The 19043-nt window shown below is 32.8% G+C and overlaps 1 protein-coding gene across 1 annotated transcript in view; it reads right to left on the reverse strand.

Moving 5' to 3' along the window:
• The window catches only part of ME1 (malic enzyme 1), a 271605-nt gene that overhangs the window by 189905 nt on the left and 62657 nt on the right, over positions 1 to 19043 (reverse strand). Inside the window, exon 3 of the mRNA XM_051997329.1 lies at positions 15910 to 16059. Coding sequence (XP_051853289.1) covers positions 15910 to 16059 — 150 coding nt within the window. The remainder of the gene's footprint in view (positions 1 to 15909; positions 16060 to 19043) is intronic.

Consider the following 19043-nt stretch of genomic DNA (forward strand, 5'->3'; position numbering starts at 1 on the left):
GTTCCTGGCCTGACAATGAAAGCTGAAGTATGCAGCTAGAAAAGCAATTCTAGATGGAGTACTATATTGACAAGAACTATATCTCCACTAAAATCACTTTGACTCTGTTTACCTTAATTCACTGAATAAGAAAATGGCAAACTACTCAAGTACCCAATCAAGAAAACTCCACTATGGTCCTTGGTGTGAGAAAGAGTTGGACATAGCTAACAAATGAACAACAAATTTCCATTAAAAAAAAAAAACAAACAAACCTATTTTGTTGTTTAAATATCCTACAAATTTAAATTCTACCATAACCTTGAATTTTTGATTCTCGTATCAGAAACTACCATATCAGAAAGCAAAGTATCTAATACGGTTTCTGAACTGATTATTAGGAGTCAACCTAAGCTAAAAAGAAAAACTACTTTATTTAAATTACAGGAAATCTTAAGTTATACTAAATACCTGGAAATTACTATCAGAAGAGAAAGAAGATTTTTTAAAAAAGCATTTCTGAATGAAAAAAAAAAGTACAAAGTTTCATGTTGCTGATGTAGAAATACTTCTAATATCTATAATTCCTTCTTTATGGTTAAAGAGTTGTTATAGGAAGAAAAGGTCCTAAAGACATTGGCTCTCTCTCACTAGTAATTCTTCCTCAGGCAGGAGGTGAGGAAGATTAAGAAAGCAGCAAAGATAATAAGAAAACAATAAAGTTAACTCTAAGTGAAGGCAAACAATAGGGTAAAATCCATTCAAAATAATTCAAGGAATTCAAAAATAAATTCACATTCGAAATATAAATCCAAAATAAATCATTAGAAAAAAATTAAGAGATTTTCTCTGAAATCTTTTATGAAAGGAGGAATACACTGAGGAATAATTAAAAATTGGTGATAAAGGTCCAAATAATGCTCAAATATTTCCTGCACCACCTGAGTATAATTTATTTATTTAGAACTTGCTTTCTTCATTTACCATTTTTAATAACTTATTAATGTTGTTATAGTCATCTGGGCTAAGAAACTACTTTATACAAAAATGATGCTTTTGAAATGAACCAGAGAATAATAGAAGTTCCAAGGCAAGTAAGACTAATTTAGAACTAATGTGATTTAGTATATACTTTTTAAAAAAGCTGCATGTAATGAGACTTTTAGTTTCATATGAAATACTTTCTCTATTCTTTAAAAATGAAAATTTAAGATCTTTACAAAATCCTATGGCTTCAGCCTACAACCAAGCTGATTTTGCTTATTCCCCTTTCACACATTGTACATTCCAGCCAAAAAGGTCTATTTCCTACTCCCCAAACTTTATGCTCCATCTTCTGCGTCTGTTTTTTAACAGGTTACTCTACATGTGTGGAATGTAATTTTTCTTTACTACTTCTTCTTAGAATCTCTTAAGAGCTGCTGTGCTTTTCCTTTAGAAAACATTTAGAAAACATCCCTTAATTTTTAATATCCTTTTCCTCTTCAAATAATCATGTACATATAGTTCTCTGTTTATATATTCTAACTCTTGTTAAATAGAAAGTCCTTGACACTTTTTACTTTATATCTTCAAGACACTTAAGCTTACAAATAATAGGAATTTAGTAAATGTTTGTTGGACTGTATTAGAACTGAGGATGTGTCACCTCAGAAAGAGAAGATAAGGGTAGAAGCAAAGAGATCTGACAACTATCTAGGAAAAAATTAATGTGGAGAAATGATTATATGTATTTTTTCTGGAACCGTAGCATTTTGCTGCCTAGAAATTTCAAAGAATAAAAATTAGACCTGAACTAAGGAAAAACTTCTTAACAATCACAACTACACCAAGGTAGCAGTTGTCTACTTCATTAGAGATTAGAAAATTTTAAAGGAAATTTAATCACTTGTGCAACAAATTGAAGAGGATATTTTTTTATCTGGGGTGGGTTGAAATAGAGGGTAACTAACTGAGGAAATGCTGAAATTCTGTGATATGGGTGGGAAAGTTATGTGTATCAGATAACCATAACTATCTGCCTTGGCTACTGATATATGCATCATAGTGATAAACAAGGTACCATTCCCATGGTGATAGTTTGTCCTAATTTCAGGCAAAGAATCTAGAAATAGGGGCAGCTAGATGGCACAGGGGATAGAGTGCCAGCCCTGAAGTCAGGAGGACCTGAGTTCAAATCTGAGCTCAGACACTTAACACTCCGTAGCTGTGTGACCCTGGGCAAGCCACTTAACCCCAATTACTTCAGCAAATAAATAAATAAATAAACAAACAAATAAATAAATAAATGATCTAGAAATAAACAATTTCCTGAGTGCATAATTTAGAGCTAAAATCTACCTATAAAGTGATAATAGCAATCATTTTAATATCATTAACATTGTTTCTTAGATTTTTCTCAAAAATACATTTTGTTTGTGATTTAAAAAAACAACTTAAAACATATTCATATTACTTGAGACATATCTAACAATTTTTCTTAATTATTCATACACTCAGCTTAAACCTACAATATCTAGATATTCCATAAACTGTCATAGTTAATTTTTGATTCTTAAATTTCTAAATCATTATTGATTAGAGAAATGCAAATTAAAACAACTCGGAGATACCAGCTCATACCACTCACAGGAAAAGATAATGATAAATGTTAGAAGGGATATGGGAAAACTGGGACACTAATGCATTGTTGGCAGAACTGTGAATTAATCCAATCATTCCGAAGAGCAATTTGAACTATGCCCAAACTTTGCATACCTTTTGATTTAGCAGTTTCTACTGGGTATGAATCCCACTGAGATCATAAAAAAAAGGAAAAGAATCCACATGAGCAAAAATGTTTATGGCAGCTCTTTTTGTAATGGCAAGGAACTGGAAACTGAGTGGATGCCCATCAGCTGGGCAATAGCAGAATAAATTCTGGTATATGAATGCTATGGAATATTATTGTTCTGTAAGAAATAATCAACAGGATGATTTCAGAAAAGCCTAAAAGGAATCACAGGAACTAACTGATGCTAAGTGAAGCGAACAGAACCAACAAACATTGTATACAATAAACACAAGATTATGTGATGATCAACTGTGATGGACTTGGCTCTTTTCAATAAAAGGTGATTCAAGGCAATTCCAATAGACTTGGGATAGAGAGCCATCTGCAGAGAGAGAGAGAGAGAGAGAGAGAGAGAGAGAGAGAGAGAGAGAACGAACTATGGGGACTAAATCTGGATCATAACAGTATTTTCACTTTTGTTGCTATTATTGTTTGCTTGTTTCTTTTTCTTTATTATTTTTCTCCTTTTGATCTGATTTTTCTTGCATAGTAGGATAAATGTGGAAATATATTTAGGGGAGGAGTGAGGTAGAGAGGGAAGGAGAAAAATCTGGAATACAAGGTTTTCCAAAGGCAGATGTTGAAACAATCTTTTGCATGCATTTTGAAAAATAAAAAGCTATTATTATTTTTTTAAAGAAAAGAAAAAATATAAGCAGCAGGATGTTATAATGGACAAAATGCTGAACTTCTAAGAAAAAGAATTTAAAATCTACCTTTGACATTAAATAAATATATGACCAGGAGCAAGTCATTTGGCCTCTCAGAGATTACTTCTCCATTTGTAAAAATAAGATTATAATTCTTCTAGTACTTAAAACTATAAGGTTAATGAAGGGCTTAAATGAAATAATGTATTTCATAAACAGGTTTGTTAACTTTAAAATGTTATGTCAATTAATACTACAATTATTAAACTACTTACATAAGTATTCATAAAAATAGTGTTTTCCATTATAAGAAAAGAAAATTTTATACACATTGTTGGTTCTAGTTAATTCCAAATCTAGATCATCATCCTTGTCTTCAGAAAAAAAATAGGTTAATCTCTGACTGAAATGATAGTTATCATATTCCCAAATATATTAGATACAAAAAGAATCATATGCTATTCCAGGCTCTTCAACTAATTATAATTATACATTTATTAAGGCTAATTTTTTAAGTCACCCATTTCAGGCTTTAAGATCCTAAATAAAGGGGTCAGCTAGATGGCACAAATGATAGAGCACTGGCCCTGAAGTCAGAAAAACATTAGTTCAAATCTGACTTCAGACATTTAATACTTCCTAGCTGTGTGACCCTGGGCAAGTCACTTAACCCCAATTGTCTCAGCAAAAATAATAATAATAATAATAAACAGAAAATCATTTTATGAATGAGAAAAATTATTGTCTTCATACTCCCTCTGAAATTGAAATGAGATGGAAGATAACCCCAATTTTGTGAGATAAATTCCCCATCCATCCTCCTTTTCTTCCAGTATTCCTATTCACTTTTCTTTCTTCTTTTATGAGCATTAAAATATAGTAAAAACACCTTCTGGGCTCTTATTGTTTTCATTAAATTCCTTTAAGACCCCTTAAATGCTTACAATTAGTATCAATGTCATCTACAAATAGAAAAAACCTAAAAAATCTTGCTACTTATAATAACCTGTTCCTTTTTCAATTTGGACTTCGTATAAAATATTCTCCATGACACACTAATGCTATTAGTGAGTATAAAATTTTCAACTTTGTTTCATGTAATACTGATAATCAGAAATGATTTTAAAACAAAATAATTGCTATTTATCTAGAAGTCAGGAATTATATCTATATATCTATATCTATATCTATCTATATATATAAAAAAAACACTTTTACAGGAGAGGGTTTTTAAATATATATAAATACTTTTACGGGAGAGGATTTTTAAAAATAAGTTTTCCTGTAAAAGACTTGGTTATTCTGAACAATACACTGATCCAAGACAATTCCATATGTCTCATGATGAAAAATGCTATTCACGGGACAGCTAACTGGCATAGTGGATAGAGCACCAGCCCTGAAGTCAGTTCAAATCTGGTCTCAGACAACACTTCCTAGATGTGTAATCCTGGGCAAGTCACTTAACTCCAATTGCCTCGGGGAAAAAAAGCTATTCACCTTCAGAGAGAGAAAAAAACTGATAAATTATTTTTTTATATATGCTAGACTTTCTATTTATTCTTTGTTTTCATTTTCAAAACATATGCATATATACTTTAACATTTACCCTTGCCAAACCTTGTGTTTCAAATTTTTTCTCCCTTCCTCTCTCCATCCCTCCCCTAACTGACAAATAATCCAATATATGTTAAACATATGCATTTTTTCTATACATATTTCCACAATTATCATGCTGCACAAAAAAATCAGATTAAAAAGGAAAAAATGAGAAAGAAAACAAATTGCAAGCAAACAGCAACAAAAACAGTGAAAATACTATTTTGTGATCTTCACAGACCTCTCTCTGAATACAGATGGCTCTCTCCATCACAAGACTACTGGAATTGTACTGAATCACCTTGCTGTTAAAAAGACCCACATCTATCAGAATTGATCATCACATAATTGTCTTGTTGCCGTGTATAATGTTTGCTTGGTTCTACTCACTTCACTTAGCATCAGTTCATGTAAATCTCTCCAGATCTTTTTGAAGTCATCTTTCTTGCTGATTATTTCTTACAGAATAATAATATTCCATAACATTCATATACCATAATTTATTCAGCCATTCTTCAATTGATGAGCATCCACTCAGTTTCCAAACTGATAAATTCTTGAGAGTAAGATGAAATGAACTTTTCTTATCTTCTTTATATTTTGTTGGTTTTTTGTGATATGAATAATAGGGAAATATGTTTTGTATGATTTCACATGTATAATTTTGCCTGTCTTCTCAGTGGGGAAAAGGCGAGGAGTGAGAGAATTTAGAACTCAAAATTTAAAAAGAAAAGGATATTAAAAATAATCATTTTGTTTAAAAAAATAGGTATGTTTTCTTCTACAAAGGTAAGCGTTTTTATTTTTGGTAGCAAACAAAAAATAGACAGTAAATTTGTATTTCTGTATTCTTCTCACTCAATCATGTGAGTAAAAAGATGCTACAGATGCTTGAAAATCATTTTTCTTTTTTAAATAACTTTTAAGATCTTTATATTTTTAATGAGAAAAAAGTCGTCTTAATTTCCTTTCTACCCTTCATCTCTGAGAATTACAGAAAAACACATTCCTGATATAAATATATATTGTCAAGCAAAAAAATTTTCACACTGGACATTCAAGGAAAAAAAAAAAAGCTCATTTCACACTCTGTGTCCTCTACTATCTCTATTAGTAAGTGGGATACCATATTTCATTCTTAGTTTTCTAGAATTATTGCTGATCATTACCATTGAGTAGAGTTCCTAATTATTTCAAAGTTGTTGTTTAATTGTTTTTATTATTATCACATAAATTGTTGTCTTAGTTCTGTTCATTTTACTTTTTGTTTTTGTTTTGTTGCTGAGGCAATTGGAATTAAATGACTTGCCCAGGGTTCACACAGCTAGGAAGTGTTACGTGCCTGAGGCCACATTTGAACTCAAGTCCTCCTGACTTCAGGGCTGCTGTTTTATCCACTGCGCCACCTAGCTACCCCTTCATTTTACTATTCAATCAGCTTGAAAAGTCTTCCCAGGCTTATTTGAAACCATCTCATTCATTTTTTCTTACAGTACATTAATGTATCATATTTTTTTTATGGGCATTCTTTCAGATATCATTTCTTTTATGTCCCTGAAAAGACTATAAATGATTTTGTGCATCCTAAAGAATTTGTCCTATTTTGGATTAATCTCTCTTACTATATACTCGGTCTAATTCCCCCGTTCTTTTTTTATTCTCTGTTGAGTGAACTCACTGCCTTTGTACATGTGTATGCACTTGTGTGTGTGTGTTCTTTCTTCCTCTGATCAGCTCAGATGATACTCACAATTAAAGTATCAAATGCTCCCTTAACTCCTTTCTCTACATTTGTATAGATGTCTACTTGCACACGCTGAGATAATTTTCTCTATTCTTTATCTTCTTCCCTCTTCCACTCTTGACCACTCCTAGATATTTTCTATTTAAAAATCTCCCATGACCCCCACTGCATTCAGAGGTGGCATTTATATTACCTTCCAATATTTTGAATGTAGGCAGTTTATCCCTTTAACTCTTTATGATTGTTCATTTGTGTTTGCTTTTTTAATGTTTTCCTTAACTTCTGCAGTTGAACTTAATAGTTGTTAGACAGCTCAGGTCTTTTCATCTGAAATGCTTCAAAGTCCTCTATTTTATTAAAGATCTATATTTTTATTTGTAGGATATTATGCTGTTTTGTGAGTTAATTCATCACTCTAAACGTATCTTTTGCCTTCTGGAATATCGTATTCCAAGTTCTACATTCCTTAAAGTATTGGTTGCTAAATCATGTGTGATTCTTACTGATTTCTCATATATGAATTATTCCTTTCTGGTTGTTAGCTGTTTTTTTTTTTTTTTCCTTTAACCTTGAAGATTTGGGTTTGGACTGTGTTTTTGAGTAGTTTTCATTTAGGAGTTTCTTTTAGGAATAAACAGAGATTTCATACCTCTACTTTGCACTATAGTTCTAAGAAATCTGGACTGCTTTCTTTTATGATGTCGAAGCTAAAGCTAATTTTTGATAGTTCAAATAGTCTAAGGATTTTCAAATTTTTTCTTCTCAATCTGTTTTCCAGATGAGTTGTTTCTGGTAGGAGGAATTTAACATGTTATTTTTTCTTCATTTTTTTGACTTTTTTAAATGGTTTTCTTTTTTTCTATGGAGTGACTAAATACTTATTTTCAGGAAATTTGTTGCTTGTGTACCTCTTAAGGTACCAAGCTATTAACTCCTTTTCTATTCTTTCTTCCACAGCTCTTCTTCCATTTTTTATAAACATTCTCCTGAGTTGTGAGCCACACTACTGCCTGTGCTTGCTTGTGAACTTGCTCCTCTCTTGGCCCACTGTTTGGGCCTAGAACTGTTATGGAAGCAACCTGGTGGTAGTTGCTGGGTGTTACAGGACCACCTGCTGGTGGCTGCTGGAGACCTAACTCTGACCAACAGAAAAGATCCCTTCATGGGAAAGGATGGTAACAATATAAGGAGACTGAGAGGCAGTTGCATTCTCTGACCTCTCTCCTCTTCCTTCTTCCCTCCAATTTATTTCATTCCTAATCCACAAGCAACATCTGCATCAGTAAAGACTGAGTCACACAGTTCCTTCAAGTGGGGACTTTTGGAAAATTGACCTGCCCCTTCACATTTAGGCATGGAACTTAACATAGTATTACTCCTTTCCCCAGAAAGGAGCATCTTTCCTAGGCAGAGGTTTCTTGCTTGGTCCAACCTGGATCTGTGACCCAAAACTGGGCAGTGAGCAACAAAGCTGTTATTTGGTACCTATAATGACCTGGGACCTTTTCTTACCCTAGCACATCTCCCTTTTATGTTTCAAGTGGCAAGAAGTGAAATGTAATTGAGATTACTATAGATGCAACTTTCCAACATCTTGATGAGTCTTACTTTCACTACCAGAACACACAGGCTTCTTCCAATTTTTTTTTTTTACTATTGTGTATGGGCTTAGAATAACTTACTCTTAGAAAGAAAATAGTTTTGTAGTTGCCCCTTTTCTTCCTTCCAGTAAGTTTCCTTTGTTCTAGCAAATTACAATAATAGTGTGTAACATGCTCTCATAACAGTTACTATTACCAGTCTCTCTTGACTCCTAGGCCCTCAGAGTACCTCTGGCCACTGACCTTTGCAGTGTCAACTGATTTTACCAACTCGCCTCCTCTGAGGCCTCTGAAGAGGCCTCTGGCCACGATTTCTTGAATCATAGTTTAATAACCGATAGTGCGCTCAAGAACAGCCATATGCAAACTTAAAGCCTTTATTATACCTACTAACATAATGCCTTGACTTGTTAACTCCCTAGTGAGCACCTGGTCTGAAGACCCACATGTTCACTATCAACCTCCTTACTTGTCTTGGCTATCCATCCACTCGGCTTGGCTACCCCAGGATGAAGAGAGCAACTTGCTGCCCGCAGTGGGCATAAAAAGGGTCTGTGAGGTCACACACAGCCAACCAGAGAGAGAGAGCTTTCTCCCGTTAAGAAGCTATCTCAATATTGACAGGATCTCACCCAAGAAGCAGTCCTATACCCACAGAGATTACTTCTGGGCCACTCAAATCTCCTGTTGCACTGTGGCTGCCCATTAAAAGGACTCTTACAATAGTGGAAGGCAAAGTCCAGGTTTTTTGCTTCACTCTGGGGCCATGTGCAGTATCTTCTTTCCAAGAGACTGGTGTTACACAGGAAATCCATGTTCTCTCATCAGAAGGCTAGATCATCAGCTTCTCTTCTCTCCATGAGGTTGGATCAGCCCTGGAATTCCTTCTCCTCTCTTTAGAAGGCTGAGTCCTAGTGCTCTCTAAGACTGGCATTGCTCAGGAATGCCCCTTTTGTTTCTAGAAGTCTGTGACTCAGAAAATCTGGCTACATAGACAGGCTTTCCTGTAGTCCTTTGATACGTAACAACTGTAATGTGTCTGCCACTGACTCTCCAGAGGTGGGTCCAATATTCACATTTTAAGAACCTGGCATCCAGAAATCCTCCCAGCATCTACCATCTCTTAAACCAAAAGGTTTGCGTCTCTGAGGAGGATGTTCAGCCAATCACTGTGGGATTATTACAGTACATAAGAATTCCTTAGAGGCCAAATTCCTGCCCTCAAATCTCTGGTCTCTTACCTGTCCTGAGTTTTCTCTGGCTCTCACCAAAAAGGGGAAATGGGAAAAGAACTGACACTGAAACAAGCTTTTTATAAGCTTAGCAAAAGGGGGTAGCCCCAACCCACAATAGTTTAAGTCAATCAACTAATAATCAATAAATCCATAACATGACAAAAAAAGCAATTTATCCTGGAGAGATGAGACCAAGGATATCCTCAGTGAAGTATTGCTGAACATAGTAAATATCAAAAAGCCAGTATAAACAATCCCAAATAAAAGCTCATTACTTTGCAATTTCATTAAGTTGATCAGGAAACTGATCAACTGAACAACTCCCTATACCTATATACTTTGCATCACTTTATACATTTATCACCATCCGTTCAACGCTCTACTTATTAATGCCATAAACTCTTCTTTGTTAAAGGACAGCTTTAGATCGCACACACACAGTAGTTAGGAGTGCTAGATCTGCAATCAAGAATATTTATCTTACTGATTTCAAACCTGGCCTCAAATATTTACTAGCTATGAGACCCTGGGCAAGTCACTTAATCCTGTTTGCTTCAATTTTCTCATTTATAAAATGAGCTGGAGAAGAAAATAACAAAGTGATCCAGTATCATTGCCAAGAAACCCCAAATGGGTCAGGAATAACTAGACAGGACTGAAAAGGACCGAACAACAAAAAATCTTTTATTAACATCTGATTTGGGTTTTATAAAAGAGGTAATTATCTACTTTCTTACAACATTTAAGTGCTCCAAACAACTGTCCTTGAGAAGTGTCATGTTCCCTCCAGGTGATTTTTACATATATTGTAGAACTGTTATATTTTTTTCCCCCATGGGAAAAATAAACTGACAATATAATGCAGAAAGAAGCCAATTTGGATTTTGTACAAAGGGAAAATGCTTGTTCAAAACATTATGGTTTATTGATTTGGATAAAATCTGGAAAGAATAATTAGAAGTGATTAGATAAAGTGAAATTAGACTGATCCCTTATTTCCTTTATATTTCTACTAGAATGGAAAAAGCAGAACTTCAATAAACAATCATATCATGGATGATGGGTGGCACAAAAGTTTATACCTGAAGAAAGATTGATAATGATACGCAAAGAAAATCAATTACATTGTTTAAGGGAAATATAAACTGTAATAAGTAAATATTTCTTCAACCAAGAATTTTTTTTTTAAAAATCTGGGATCTTTAGTCATATTAGAGCTCTGAATAAACACAAATAGGAAAATAACTGATGAATTTTTTTTTTCCTTTAGAGGAAAAATGACAATTTGGTGGGAAGGGTATTAGATCTAGAATCAGGAAATTGGGATACACATCTTAGTTTTACCACTTCTTCATAGTATGTACTTAGGGAAACTACCATTATTTGAGGACCTTTACTTTCTTCATCTATAACAGAGGATTAAATTAGATGTCCTCTAAAATCGCTCTGAACTTGCTGATATTCTGGTTTTTCATGTAAAAAAAGTAATATTGGAAAGGAAAGTAGAGTAACCTCAGCGGTGCTATAATTTAGCTTCTAGTTTAAAAATCAGGTCTCTTATTTCTAAATCAATACATAATAATGATAAATGTGTAAATTTATTTAGAATTGCACATGTTTAACCTATATTGGATTACTTGCTGTCTAGGGGAGAAAGATAGGAGAAAGGGAGAGAGAGAAATTTGGAACACAGGATTTCCCAAGGATGAATGTTGAAAACTATCTTTGCATGTATTTTGAAAAGAAAAAGCTATTATTAAAAATAATAAATAAGTAAATTTATATTGCATTATTTATACAATGCTGCAATCACACTGCATCTTAGATAAAGCATCACTTTTCATCCCTTATTTTGCTATAATTGCTTTTTGTACCCTGTTGAAGTAATTGAACAATGTAATATTTTTAAAAATACTATTAGATACTTTACCAGTATAAATATCTTTAACCTGAACAGTCTTATTGAATTACCATTGTCAGACATACCACTAATTACTTCAAAGTTTGTATCCTGGCAAACTTTCTAGTTGGCAGAGGGAAAGAACAATATTCCAGCATTCTTGAATACTAATGCTGGCACAAAAAGCCATAACAATAAGATCTTTCAGTTAGATATTTCAACCATAAAAATTCTGTTTTGAGCTTTGATACAGGATTGGCCTATTAATCATTCCTTTTTTTTTTTTAATGGAAAATAGAAGTTGATTTTTCTTAAGAGAAAATAGAAGTTGATCCTTCACACTAGATTATAAACAAATGACAATCTTTTTCAGAAATTTAATTTTCTTATCTATAAAATGGGCATAAAGTATTTGTTTTCACACAAGATTTTTTTTTTTAAATCCTATAAACCTTAAAGTTCTATAAATGTGATTTATTGTTGTTTTATACCCAACTATTAGGGGAAAAGGGATAGGAAGTAGAAACATCAGCAATGATTTTCCTGATGTTGAAAACAGTGATGAGAAAATTCTCTCTACCAATGCAATGTATCCTATAGTCTCAGAGAGTTTCAAAAGTACTTGGAAGAATTTGAACATAGGTCTTTCTGTTCTGTGTCTATGTCCTATTCTCTATGCCAGGAGTCCTCAAACTACGGCCCACGGGTCAGATGCAGCAGCTGAGGACATTTATCCTCTTCACCCAGGGCTAGGAAGTTTCTTTATTTAAAGGCCCACAAAACAAAGTTTTTGTTTTTACTATAGTCCGGCTCTTCAACAATCTGAGGGACAGTGAACTGGCCCCCTATTTAAAAAGTTTGAGGACCCCTGCTCTATGCTAATATTGCCTCTCATACAAATATTAATTTTGTACAGATCAATGTTATAAATATACTGATACTGTATTATGTTTAATACTGCAGATCACTATTCTACAAGGTCACATTTTACATAAACATGAGGTCAGTTTTAAATAAAATCTAAGTATAAAATTAGTTTTAGGGTTAGCCAAATTCCAAAACACCAGATCAAGGAGAAAATATTACGAGCAACAACAACAAAAACCAATTCAAATACAGTGGAGCTACAATTATAATCACACAAGATCAAGCATCAACTACATTAAAAAAAAAAAAAAAAGGGTCTTGGAACATTATATATTGAACAGCAAAGGTAAGCCTAATCCTGAACAGGAGAGGGGAGTGAGGGAAGACGTGTCAGACTTTTAGGATTTTCAGGATTTTCCTGTAAAAAGACTTGAACTTAACAGAAAATCTGATAAATAAGATTCAAAAGAAATATGTGGTAAACATTAAAGACTAATTTCAAGGGACTCGATAAAGACAAACTCTTCAATTTCTATGTATAAAAATATAAACCATTAATACTAATTGTCATTAATAATTAGGTAGCTCAAAAAAAGATTTGAGGTAGAGCTGAGGATGATGTTATTCTAAAAAGCAAAACTATGTAGGAAATGGTAAAAAAAAAAAATAATAATTATGTTATACAAATGAAGTGTGAGAGTAAGAACTGACACAGGAATTGGACAATAGGAGGAGGGCTGGTAGTTCTGGAATCCTACTCACAGCAGAAATAGGTTAAAGGGGAACAATATACACACACACATGTATAAAAAGTCTAAATTTATAAGAAAATAAGAAGGGGAAGAAATAGGGTAAGGTGGAGAGATACAGAAGGGTATGTAGATTAAAAGAAATGGGATTAAAAAGAGAGGGAAGAAGTAGAGGGGGAGGATAAGTAATCCCTATCTTGGAGGTGGGGGAGATTAAGTAATAGAAAGGCAAGATAAGACAGAGAAGTCTGCAGGGATAGGAAATAAGAGACACAAACATAATAACAATGATCATCAGGAACAAAATTTATTAAGAAAAAAAGCCAGAGTAATAATCATTTATCTCAAAGCTAAAGCTAAAATATTTTAAATCAAAAAAGAAAGATAGGGAAATTCAACTATGTGTCAATATTGTATTATTTAAATAACCAGATGGTTGGGATATTGCTGTAGTATAGAAAATGAGGAGTTGGTGGATTTAGAAAAGTATGTAAAGACTTAGACTTATGGAGGATAATGTTATCCACCTTCAGAGAAACTAAAGACAAAAAAGCATACTGCTGTGTTACATAGATGTATATGTGTAAACATGTATATAATTATAGATACTTATATATATATAAATAACATGACCATGTGTATATGTATGTATATGGATGTATCTGTACTTAATTATAGTTTTCTTGAGGGACATGGAGGAAGGAAGAAATAGGGTAAAAAGAATAAAGTAAAAAATACATAGCAGAGAACAAAAGAAAACAGAAAAGATGGACAGTTCTGAACAACATGTATAGTATTTATTATATAGACTTCTTTGAAATGAATATTTATAATTTCATATTTTGAATTCTCTCATGTTTCATGCACATGACAATTTTCTCTTTTCTGTATTTGTTTTAAATAAATACATTTTAAAACCTGTATGCAAATAAATATACTGATATATCATATATATATATTATAATATACATTTGATATTATATCTCTATATAATAATGCAGGCCACTATTCTATGTCATATAAATGAAGTCAATTTTAAGTAAAATGTAATTATAAAATTAGTTTAGTGTTTCATAATTTGACATTTCAATTATGAACCAAATATTTTCAATTTTGAAGAGTTGTGGAACAAAATTTTACCTATTACCATTTTTTTAATAATCTTTCACGTGAAGCAAATATAAGAAGCCCAGATCTTCATAATGTTTGAAATCTAAGAACTGAAGTATCCATAAATGTGGTAATATTAAGGTTGAATAAAAAACTGGAACTTTGTGATACCAATTACAAGACTTAAGTAATAAAAATTATTTTTTTCTCTCATAAAATGTCAATTTTGGAATATAAAATGTTGATGTAAAAATGCTTAAACATCTCACAGGAAAAAGAAGTAACAAATTCATTGCTACATTTATATTTCTGTCAATTATAACTGTCTGAATTAAATTCTTCTCCATAGATTACTGTTATTATCATCATTGATAATCATAAAAGGGAAAAATGTTTTGTTTTCCATAAATATATTTAAATTTCATATAACTTGTATTTTATTTTGATTCATTCTATCATTTTAAAATTCTGATATATGCAAATAAGGCCTTAATTAAAGGTCTAAATTAAATCACAAATACTTATCCTTCACTATTATATTATAAGCAAACCCTTGATTTTTAGTTTTTCCTGATGCAGATAATAGGCTCTAACCTTCAGCTATAACTTAAATGCCATACCAAGTCACAGTTATACATGTTGGAGGGAAATATGGACTATCATAAATAAAGCGTGTATTAATACTTCTGGGTAGTACACTTATCAGCCAATTTGACAATCTTAGTAAATGCTGCTTTCCATAACAATAATTTCTAAAACATCTTGCATTTTTTGGCACAATACATTGGCTTAATACATTTTTTTTTTTAATAAAGGATATCTACAAAAGAAAACTCTCAGAGTAAAGCAGTCTAATAAATCAGCAATTTGAGAAGAAAAGAATGAAATTAAAATTAAGGAAATAATAAGGAAAAGAAATTGGGAAAGTAGGAAAGCCATTCTCTTTCCTTTTCCTAGAAAGCAACATAGAAGTTAGAAATGGGTTTAACCTTACAACAGCATCTAGTCCATTTCCCTAACTCTACAAAAGAAAATACTGAAGCCCAGACAGTTAAGTAACTTCTGTAAGATAAAACAGGTAATGAAGAATACAACTCAGGATTTGAGTTCAACTTCTTCCAATCTAAATCCACTGCCTTTTACCACAATATCAATAAGCATAAGAAACATATTTGTAAGGATATATCTAGTAATGACATGTAAATCTACAAATAAGAAATATTTGTCATGTAAGAAATATGAAATAAAACCACCTGTATCTTCTTTATTAAGAAATTTGTTTTTGAAGGAAATTTAATAATCATTTCTGATATGAGATGATGCAGTATGTGCTTTGTTTCCAGAAAAAATGACTTTTCTGAAAGCAGATAACACCATGTTGTTCAGACCCTCAACATCAGTTTTAACAAAGATTAATTATTTTGTAAAATAAGCCAACTTGTTTTAGTGAGATAACAAAATTTATCCATGTTTCTACATTTCTAATATGTCAAATAAACCACAATTTATTGCTCCTCCAAATGTAGTTTCAATTATTCTAATTATTACAATCTTGGATGTTAGTCAACTACTTTTTTCTTTTTAAAGCCTTCCAAAGGGGAAAAAAAAGTGCAATGATTTGATTTAAGTATAAATTACATACCTTGGCCTCCGAAATGCTAGGCCATACTGCTGGCAAGCTAATCCCACTGTGGGAGTATAAACAATAGGCATGAATTTCTCAATGTCAGAAGTCAGCACTCTGTAGAAAAGCTTTTCATTTTCATCTTGAAGACCCATTAAAAGAAGATATCTGTGGGGAATGAAACATAATTAGATCCAGATCCTAATACACCTAGATGTTAATCATAAAGCAGTTGTCCAGAAATCTAATTAAAATATTTCTTAAAGCAAATACATATACTTTCTTAAAATTAGAGTGCTATTATGTTCAAATACTCATTAGCAATCTATCATCTAACAAAATATGGGCTGAGTAAAGGATTGTAAAACTGAGCTAGATATCAGACAAGCTAAAATTATTGCCAAAGTGACACATAGCTTAAATATTAAAGTCACTTTAGCAGTATTATTTCTGCCTTTGGATCAGCCTGTCTTAATTCTCTGTGCTACAGAAACAAGTAGATAGATTATGTGTCCAGATTCTTTGCCTCAATTGGTCTCTAGCCTTAATCACTGAATGCAGCAACCTCAGTCAAACTTTGAGATCTATTACAGATCTTAACTTAAAAAGGCCCAGGTCTCCCTGGCATCCTGGGCCATCTCCAGTCCTCCTGATCTATATCTGGCCTCTGGAGCCAGGTGGCTCTGTAAGGGAAAATGAGGGAGGAGACCTTGCACGACCTTCCCTCACTTAAATCCCCTCCCTGACATCATGGTCCTCTTTGAGAACAAAGGACAAACAACAACCTCTGATTATGTGTTAAGAATTGTATTAGGTATAGCAGATACAAAGAAATAATTTTCCAGTAATTTCCACATGGAAAAAGTAACATAAAAAAATTAATACATGGAAGACTTCTTGCGGGCAGAACCAGTCTTCACTAAATGGACAATCCCCTGGAAAATGTAGTTTTAGGCCTCCACAGACAAAGAATGACTACAGAGAAAGGGCAAAGACAAGTCAACCATCTGAAATGTGAAACTGACAGTGGGAGGAAGGAGTCCAGCTAGTCAATCACCTGAGCTTATAGTGACTGGGAGGGAAGTACTGACAGGGAGACCACTCTTAACAGCAGCAGGGGACAGGGCAGGAACTGGGAGGTGGTTTCCCTTCCCAGACAACACCAAGTTAAAAAGAGAATGAGAATTAGCAGGGAGGTAGTAAGAATCATTGTTGCAATTTCAATCAAGGAAACAGGTTACAAAGAATTTAAAGAAATTAAAATCTATCTGACTTCCCTCTCACTACCAGTAGAGGTAGCCCTTATCCTTTTGCCTTCTTCCCTAGTGTCTCACTGAGGCAACCTAAAAACCACTGGGGCTGCCTGAGGGTTCCCATGGCCTGTGTGGGATGGGAATCAATAACCCAATTTCCTTTTGGTAAAGATGGAAGATTTTTATCCCTGATTATCCCTTCTTTCTACTGCTATCTAAGGTCCTACCTGAGTCTTACCACATATGCCTAAATACCTAGGAAATGTGGGATTTTTGATGTGCTATGTAGTATCACTTTCTTTTATGTAGCAATTAAAAGGTAAGATTGTCAAGAACACAGACTCTACACACACACACATACACACACACACATATATCCTATTCTATTTGTTCCTCAATCTTAACAGTTTTTGACATATTGTAAATGTTTAATAAATGCTTTTTTAAAAATACAATTTTATTAATATTTTCTGTTTTTACATACATCGTCAAAATTCTCTTGATATCTCTTTTCCCTCTCTGAGAGCCATCCCATATAATAAATAACATTTTTAAAGGAAAAGAAAAAAATTGGCAAAAAATGATCAATATTGGAAATATTAGAAAAGACTGAAATATTCCACATCTGCTTTGGGGCTCTGCTAGGTTTTTATAATTTTCAATATTAACTTTTAATTATTTTGTGGTGGTTTTTTGCATTTACACTGTTGTAGTCATTGTGTATACTGTTATCTTGTCACTGACTACTGTATTAGTTCATGTAATACATCTTTGAATCCATCATCTTCCACACTTCTTGCAGCAAAGTAATATTCCATGTAGATTCACATTTCACAATTTGTTTAGACATTCTTTGGTCTGTAGACATATACTTTGTGTTTCCAGGGTTTTTTTTTTTGTTGTTGTTGTTGTTGTATTTTATTTTCTATTTTTAAAAAAAGCATTGCTATAATATTACAATATATATGGAGACTTTATTTTTATCAAAGACCTCCTTTGGGTATATACCTAGTAATAGAATCTCTGAATCAAAAAGTATAGACATTTTCATCACTTTTTCTATAATAGATGTACTGATTCACAGTACAATTCTGTACTGATTCACTAGTTCAAAAATGAATTAGAGTGCCTTTAATAATGATTATACTTATCTTTTGTTTTCTTTGTCAATTTGCAAATAGGGTGAAATTTCAGAATTCTTTTGCTTGCATTTCTCTTATTTCTGATGTGAGGCATTCCTTAACAGAACGGTTAATAGTTTGTCATTCTTCTTTGGAACACATCATATCTTTGGACCACTTATCTACTGAACAGTGATTTTTTTTGTCATTTATACAGTAGTTAACACCCCACACACACACACACACATATATCTAAGATAGCAAACCCTCACCTGAAAACTTGAATGCTAATATTTTTCCCCATTCAACTATTTTCTTCTTTAACCCAGATGCATTCCTTTTCTTTGCATTGAAACTTTAAATTTCCATGTAATCAAAATTATCTATTTTTATCTTTTTGTAATTGCTCTATTTCTTATTGAAAGTATATGATCTGCTTTTCTTCTAGATTTTTATGGGATGATCCTTATTATTAAAATTACATTTGTCTTTTGATTTGTGCAATGTGGCATAAGATGATAATGGTCTATGCCTAATTTTTATGGGATTACTTTCTTGTTTTTCCAGAAGTTTTTATTAAATATAAAATTTTTTCTTAAGTAATTTATGTTTTCTGGTTGTTGAATCCTAAATTAGTAAATTCCGGGTTTTGTTACTTTCTTATTCAATCTGTTCCATTGATCTACTTCTCTATCTGTTAACCAATACCAAATGATTTGGAAGTGCTTTTCCCCTTTCACTTATACCTCCCTCTTAACCAGGGGCATAATCCAGGAGC

Source organism: Antechinus flavipes, chromosome 4 (assembly GCF_016432865.1).
Source record: "Antechinus flavipes isolate AdamAnt ecotype Samford, QLD, Australia chromosome 4, AdamAnt_v2, whole genome shotgun sequence".
NCBI classification, from domain to species: Eukaryota; Metazoa; Chordata; class Mammalia; order Dasyuromorphia; family Dasyuridae; genus Antechinus; species Antechinus flavipes.